Source organism: Pygocentrus nattereri, chromosome 16, assembly GCF_015220715.1.
Source record: "Pygocentrus nattereri isolate fPygNat1 chromosome 16, fPygNat1.pri, whole genome shotgun sequence".
In the NCBI taxonomy this organism is placed as follows: Eukaryota; Metazoa; Chordata; class Actinopteri; order Characiformes; family Serrasalmidae; genus Pygocentrus; species Pygocentrus nattereri.
Window position 1 is genome coordinate 3,686,269 of NC_051226.1, and position 7,500 is coordinate 3,693,768.

At 42.8% G+C, this 7,500-nt stretch overlaps 1 protein-coding gene across 4 annotated transcripts in view; it reads left to right on the forward strand.

Moving 5' to 3' along the window:
* Window positions 1–7,500, forward strand: part of jak2a (Janus kinase 2a) — a 92,270-nt gene that overhangs the window by 67,242 nt on the left and 17,528 nt on the right. For all 4 annotated transcript variants that reach the window (XM_017685088.2, XM_017685086.2, XM_037545948.1 and 1 more), the window contains 4 exons: window positions 377–534; window positions 805–916; window positions 1,891–2,077; window positions 6,988–7,112. In XM_017685088.2, coding sequence (XP_017540577.2) covers window positions 377–534; window positions 805–916; window positions 1,891–2,077; window positions 6,988–7,112 — 582 coding nt within the window. The remainder of the gene's footprint in view (window positions 1–376; window positions 535–804; window positions 917–1,890; window positions 2,078–6,987; window positions 7,113–7,500) is intronic.

Genomic DNA, 7,500 nt, shown 5'->3' on the forward strand with positions numbered 1-7,500 from the left:
GTGTCTCTCTCTCTCTCTCTCTCTGTATCTCTCTCTCTCTCCCTCTCTCTCTCTCTCACTCTCTCTCTCTCTCTCACTCTCTCTCTCTCTGTATCTCTGTGTGTCTCTCTCTCTCTCTCTCTCTCTCTCTCTCTGTATCTCTCTCTCTCACTCTCTCTCTCTGTATCTCTGTGTGTGTCTCTCTCTCTCTCTCTCTGTATCTCTCTCTCTCTCCCTCTCTCTCTCTCTCTCCCTCTCTGTCTCTCTCTCACTCTCTCTCTCTCTCACTCTCTCTCTCTCTGTATCTCTGTGTCTCTCTCTCTCTCTCTGTCTCTCTCTCTCTCTCTCTCTCTCTCTCTCTCTCTCTCTCTCTCTCTCCCTCTCTCTCTCTCTCTAGGAGTTGGAGTTCCACTCTTTGATAGAGGCTTTGTCCTTTGTGTCCTTGATTGACGGCTATTACAGACTAACCACAGATGCACATCACTATCTCTGTAAAGAGGTGGCACCACCAAGACTGCTGGAGGCCATTCAGAGCAACTGTCACGGTCCTGTCTCGTGAGTTAACACACATCCACATGCACGTGCAGCATAGGATATATATAAATATCCGATATCATTGTTTTGTTTACTCCATCTGGCATATGTAGTTTGAAATAATAATAATAAATGGTGAATTCTCCTGTAATACATTTACATTTGTATGCATTTAGTAGATGCTCTCATACAGAGCGACAGTCATGTTTCAGTCATGTTAGAATACCAGAAATGGCTAAAATGCCCATCTCTAATACACTGAAGTACAAACATGCATGTCTCTGTTGTTAGGATGGAATTTGCCGTCAGTCGCCTGCGTCACTGTGACAGTGCTAAAGGAATGTACATCCTGCGCTGCAGCCCAAAGGACTACGACAAGTACTTCTTGTCTTTTGTGGTGGGGGTAAGTGAACCCTATGAAGTATAAGTGAAGCTTTTGGACCACAAATCTGACCTGGCTGGACAATCTTTTGAATTAAATTAGAGAATCTTTTGAATTAAAACCATTTGCGCCATAAAAACCCACTTTTTAATTTGCTTCGTTTCATTTTTATATATACACTACTGTGCATGGCACTCGTTAGAATAAGTACGGTACCATTAATACAGAAGGAAGTGATTTAGTGAATGAGTGTTTGCTTTTTTTAATTAAATCAGGTGTGCTTGTGCTGAAATCTAGCAAATCTATGCGATGGCTGGGGCCATGCAGGAGAAACCTGGAGCTAAATATTTGCTGTTCTGACTAATTTTCTGAAAACAAGATATTTTTGTTTCTTTTTTTTTGCGCTGATTGTTGATTGTATTTATTCTAATGTTACATGGTGGTTTTGCCAGCAACACACGCTTACCGCATAAAAGGTAATAATCCATTAGTGACCATATCTGATTTTTTTATGCTCTCTGAACTTGCCATCGAGAATGTTTCAATCAAATCGCATGACTACAAATCCAAAATGAATTTGTAAATAAAAGCTTAAAAATAAAAAAAAAGTAGTCCAAAAATGAAAATGTCTACTGTTACATGTTGATCTATAGGAACGCAATATCTGTAGCTTTAGACCAAGCAGAATCATTTCTATGGCATGTTTCTAAATTTAATTCCTGGACTTGATTGAGTTGAGCAGTCTGTTTAACTCCTTTTTTAATGTTTTAATTTTTTTTAATGTTTTACTGAACTGCAGATGCTCATTTAACTCGTTATTATCATATTACTGTTTTTATTGTTTCCTTTGTAGAGCTGTGTTGCTAGTACATGAAAGCCAATATATAAATAGATTTTATTATTATTATTATATTTATTTATGTTTTTGCAGAATAATGCTTTCTTTTGTGTGTGTGTGTGTGTGTGTGTGTGTGTGTGTGTGTGTGTGTGTGAAGTATGAGGGTACTCTTGAGTATAAGCACTGTCAGATCATGCGCACTCCGGCCGGTGAGTTTGTTCTGAGCGGGGCAAAGTGCACATTCGGCAGTCTGAGTGAGCTCCTGCACCGTTACCAGAAGGAGGCGCTGCGCTCGGAGGGGCATGTCTTCCAGTTCACCAAGTGCTGCCCACCCAGGAGCAAAGGTCAGAGATAACACAGAGCTTTCAGTACAAATGAACAGGTTTTCAATTTGAACAGAGGATTCAGCTGAAAAATTAGAAATGAATATTTCATTTTACTTTACTCTGCACATCTGCTCGCAAACGTTCAATCTCTGGAGAACAAAATAGACGAGCTGAACGCACGGATCAGGTTTCAGCGCGACGTCGAGAGCTGCTGCGTTTTAGCGCTCACAGAGACGTGGCTGTAGCAAACATACCAAAAATCAGTGTCAGATCATTTCCCAACCAGAAAACCGAGATCAATGCTGAGGTTTGAGCCAAACTAATAGCTCTAGCTGCTGCCTCGGCGCACACCTCACTGATGCCCTCACCTGGTCGCTCCACGCCAACACTACTGTGAGATCTGCCCGTCAGCATCTCTTCTTCCTGCATAGGCTCAGGAAATTTGAGCTGACTCCTCAGATCCTCACCAGCTTCTACAGGTGCACCATAGAGAGCATCCTCATGAGCTGCATTACTGTCTGGTACCAGGTTACCAGCCTTACAGGACGTCTACCAGTCCCGCTGCCTCAGGAAGATCAAAAAGATCTGGTCAGACAGCAGCCACCCTGCACACGGCCTGTTCACCATCCTGACATCAACCCGGCTAATGAAGAGTTTCTGTCCACAGGCTGTCAGGCACCTGAACAAGCTGTGAAGCTGTAGGTCCACCCACAGCTACCTTTTCACTCAGTCACTCTGTCAGGATTATTATTATATTAATATGTATGTTATATATATTATTATTATTTTATATTAATATATTATGTTATAATATATTATATATATTAGTAATATATCTGCTTTGGCTCTCAACGAAGGCGGTCGCACTTTCTCCCTCTCCTCTCCCTTATCTCTCCTGCTCCGCTTCAGTGTCTAGTCTACTGTCTGAGCTCTTTACTGAGAGACTCTCTCCGCGCTGTTCTTCAGACCTAAAAAATGGATTTGATCAAATGGTCTCTCAACGCAACTGACACCATCTTCTCGACGAGAAGTCTTGGTTCGGGGGAACCAGCCTGTCCTGCCGGAACGTTTGCAGCTGGCTATACGATGGACGCATGGGAGAGGTGGCGTGTCGTGTGCCTGGCGGCTCTCTCCGTGGAGGATATTGAGGACATCTACCTATTCGGAACCATGATCACAGGCGCTTTGCTGATTGGATTAGGCATTGCCCTGGTGTATCGCAAAATTCGCAGAATGGGGGCAGCTGTCCACGGCCCCTTGAAGCTGCCCGGCATGATTGACGTGGTGGGCAGAGCCGTCAACACTCAGACTTTGATTGTAAGTCGTACCCTGGATAACATCGTGGAGAAGTTGGCGGCTTTGCAAAGGAAAATGGATCGTTGGAGTGACCATAATGGAGTTGATGAGCTACCGTAAAAAAAACGGCTACTCGCTCGAAGCCTGGAAACCTTCTTATCTGCTTTGGGCTCCCCGTATCAGCGCAGGCCTTGGCCTTGGCTGGTACATCACATCTCCCCCAGAGGAACACTGCTGCGAGACGCTCTTCATCCTCCCCCACTTCCCTGGATTCCTGCTGACTGTTGACTCTGCCTGGGCCCGATCAAGGTTGTCTCCATGGCAGTTTTGCTGTGTTATCGCCATACCACCCTGCGAACTGAGATACCTGGACTGGGATGCCAAGTAGGGCGCCTTCTTCAGGCCCCTTCCTCCCCTCCCCCTTCCCAACGCCTTCGCCGCTTTTACCCCCCCGGTATGGTGTGACGGGTCTGTTGATCAGCGCCGGATTAACGGCTTAATGGCTTACGCTTACTGTGCTGGGTTTGTCCGCACCCCCCCCGCCCCCATCCCCGCTGCAAGTCATGCACTCTGTGTGTGTGGAACTGTGTGCTACTCTCTTTTCCCAGACTGATTTTCCTTAGAGGTTTTTTTGTCTCTTCCCTCACCCAATGTATTCCGTTTCTCTTCCGAAATCGTTCTAGTGTGTGTTTAAAACTAAAAAATACTACAGTGATTTTTTTTTTCCTTGTTTTGCTCAAAAGTGTCAGTAAAAATCAAATATTACTCAGGAAATTTAAGGCAAGATGTTCCCAAACTTTTGATGGACGGTATAAACGTACCTAAATGCTGCTGGCTGATAAACCACATGGAAGACGGTTAAATGCTGAACCATCATGAGCTCATGAACACACATGGCTGTTCTCTCCCGTTTGATCTGAGCTCTGTGTGTTCTGTAGTACAGAGAAAGACCCCTAGTGACTGGGGCGCAAAGGCATGTCTAGTGTGTCCTACCGTTTAACCCTGGTTTCTGGTATATCTGGCCATTCGGAGGTTTCCAGTAATATAGAATCTGTTTTGTTGCAGATAAATGTTTAAAAGACAGTGTTTCCCGCATTTCGCTGTGGGAAGAAAACCTCTTATCTCCAGAATTGTAACTTTACAGGAGAAGCCAAAAAATGACTTACTTTCAATGTAAGTCAATGGACCCAGACTATCTTCCAAGTCATTTTGGGTCACCTTTTTTAAGTCCATTCATCATGAAATGTCCACTCATTGTAAGAGGCAGCAGATATTTTCAAATTATTATATAATATATATTATATATATTATAAATGACTAAACATTTTTTAAAAAACAACAGTAGCACTTGGCTATTGTAAATTCTTATATCGTGTTTTATATATATATATGCTGTAAAAGATGACGATTTAGATCCGTTTCTGTTTCCCTCGTGGGTCATACTACAGCCTACCAGCTGGTTTTGTATGCTCAGCAGAAGAACTAAAGTGTTTTATGACTGACAGCAGAAACCAGAATCACTGGTAAAAGGGATTTAACGCATGTTGAAAATGAAGATACAAGTTAGACTCGAATAATAGCATTTATTTACACTATATTACCAAAAATGCCATCCTGTGACATCCTAATTTTAATCCATAGGGTTTAATATAATGTCGGCCCAGCCTTTGCAGCTATAACAGCTTCAGCTCTTCTGGGAAGGCTTTACCACAAGGGTTAGGAGTGTTTATTGGAATTTCTGACCGTTCTTCCTGAAGCGCATTTGTGAGGTCAGACACTGATGTTGGACGAGAAGGCCTGGCTCACAGTCTCCGCTCTAATTCATCCCAAAGGTGTTCTATGGGGTTGAGGTCAGGACTCTGTGCAGGCTGGTCAAGTTCTTCCACACCAAACTGGCTCATTCATGTCTTTATGGACCTGCTTTGTGCACTGGTGCTCTGTCATGTTGGAGCAGGAAGGGGCCGTCCCCAAACTGTTCCCACAAAGTTGGGAGCGTGAAATTGTCCAAAATCTCTTGGTGCTGAAGCTTTAAGAGTTCCTTTCACTGGAACTAAGGGGCCGAGCCCAACTCCTGAAAAACACCCCCACACCATGATCCCCCCTCCACCAAACTTTACACTCAGCACAATGCAGTCAGACAAGTACCGTCTCCTGGCAACTGCCAAACCCAGACTCGTCCATCGGATTTTCAGACGGAGAAGCGTGATTGGCCACTCCAGAGAACTCGTCTCCACTGCTCTAGAGTCCAGTGGCGGCGCTTTACACCACTGCATTCGACGCTTTGCATTGCGCTTGGTGATGAATAGACCTTAAAGTGCTTCTCTGTGAATATACACACATCAGGATACCTGAGCTACAAGTCTCTTCCCCTCCAAAATACACGTTAAGTGTATTTACACCTGTTAAGTAAATATTAGGTGACTCATGAGTGCAACTAGGCATTCTTGCAGTTTAAACCAAGACAGCTCTGCTAGTTGCTTGTAGTAGCTTGTTAAATTTTTTGCAAGTGCTGCTTATTTTCCTGTTGAATCTTTTGTTCTCTCTCACTCTTCCCTTTATCTCTTTCACTCTTAATCGCTCTCCTCCTCCACCGACACGAGCTGCCTTCACATAGCAAACAAATTAAAGGCACCTTGTTTGTTCGAAACAGATGCTGAACCTTCTTTTAAGCGGATAAAATGTGCATTGGCAGGGGTTTGTATTCATAATATATTCTTAAGAGTATTCTTTTTAATGTAGTGCTAGTGGTCTTCAACTTAACTTTAGTAACACCAGTAAATAACCAAGAATTGTTAGCTGTAAATAAATAAGAATTTTAGTTGTTGAAGCGAGTAACCTAGAGATTACTATAAAACTTGTAGTGCATTAGTCATCATGTAAAAACAATGACCGAAAACACCCAGTCTGCACAAAAATGGTTCCGTGACTACAGAATCAACGTGGGTGTGTATAATCAATGTTCATCGCTGCCCCCCTGACCTTAACCCTATTGAAAAACTCTGGGGTGGGCTGGAGAGGAAAGTCCAAAAGATTGCAACTAGGACCCTGGAGGGTCTGGAGAAGTGGTCTCAGATTCCTTGCTCAATATTGCCCAATCTTGTCCTGCATTATAGGAGAGTAGTACACGCAAGGCTGTCAACACGTGTGACACACAGTTATCTTGTTAAAGCATTTATTTTTGAGTAAACTTTCCTAAACCACTAAGCTTCCTAAATTCACTTAAAGCTACTACAGATTAATTCAGTCTTGTATTTCTAGTGAATTGAGCTGATTAACAGTTTTTCAGTCTTCTCTTTAACCCATCTTCACCGAGGGTGCCAATAATTCTATAACTATAGACTTTTAAGTTATTATTGAATAAAATTATTTTATAAAAGGCAAGGAATTATGAACTTTTGAAGAGCAGCATGCAGTAATATTCTCTATCCAGTGCCATATTTGATCTGAATCAGGGAATTTAATTTAATCGGATTCAAATTAATCGGACGAATGTATCTGTACCGTTTACTCATCACTTTTTTATGGGTTTGTTTGTTCCTTCTGAGGACGTTGTGATGAGCACTGAGAAGTTGTGTTGTTCTCTCTGTTTTCTTTCTCCTTTCCTTCATTCCTCTCTCTCTCTTTCTTTACAGACAAGTCAAATCTGTTGATCTGCCGGAGTAACCAGGGTTCAGATGTGTGTCTCTCTCCTACACTCTTCAAGCACAACATCAGTCAGATGGTTTTCCACAAGATCCGAAAGGAGGACCTGGAAACTGTGAGTTTCTGTTTTTGTCACAGCCACGAACGCGTATTCACAAGACTGGCGTTAGGAAATATTAGTGCTGTGTTTCAAAACTCCCTGCAGTGTCATAACAACAAAGCCTTGTTGTGAGACGTTAAGCTCAGTTTAGCTTGCTTGCACAGGTCCGTTGGTGGTGTAGACGCCAGCGTCAGCAGATTTAAGGGAGAGTTAAACCACGTGTATCAAATGCATTTAAACGGAGAAGTTCTAACAAATCTGAAAAGCTTTCATTTCTGCAGCTTTATGACCAGAAATCCATTTTTTTCATGCTCAATTTTCTCAAAAGGGATTCATCCTGTTTGCGTCAAGCCTTTTACTGAATAAGAACATTGGCGTATAATAAAAGACAGACTCCTTCACC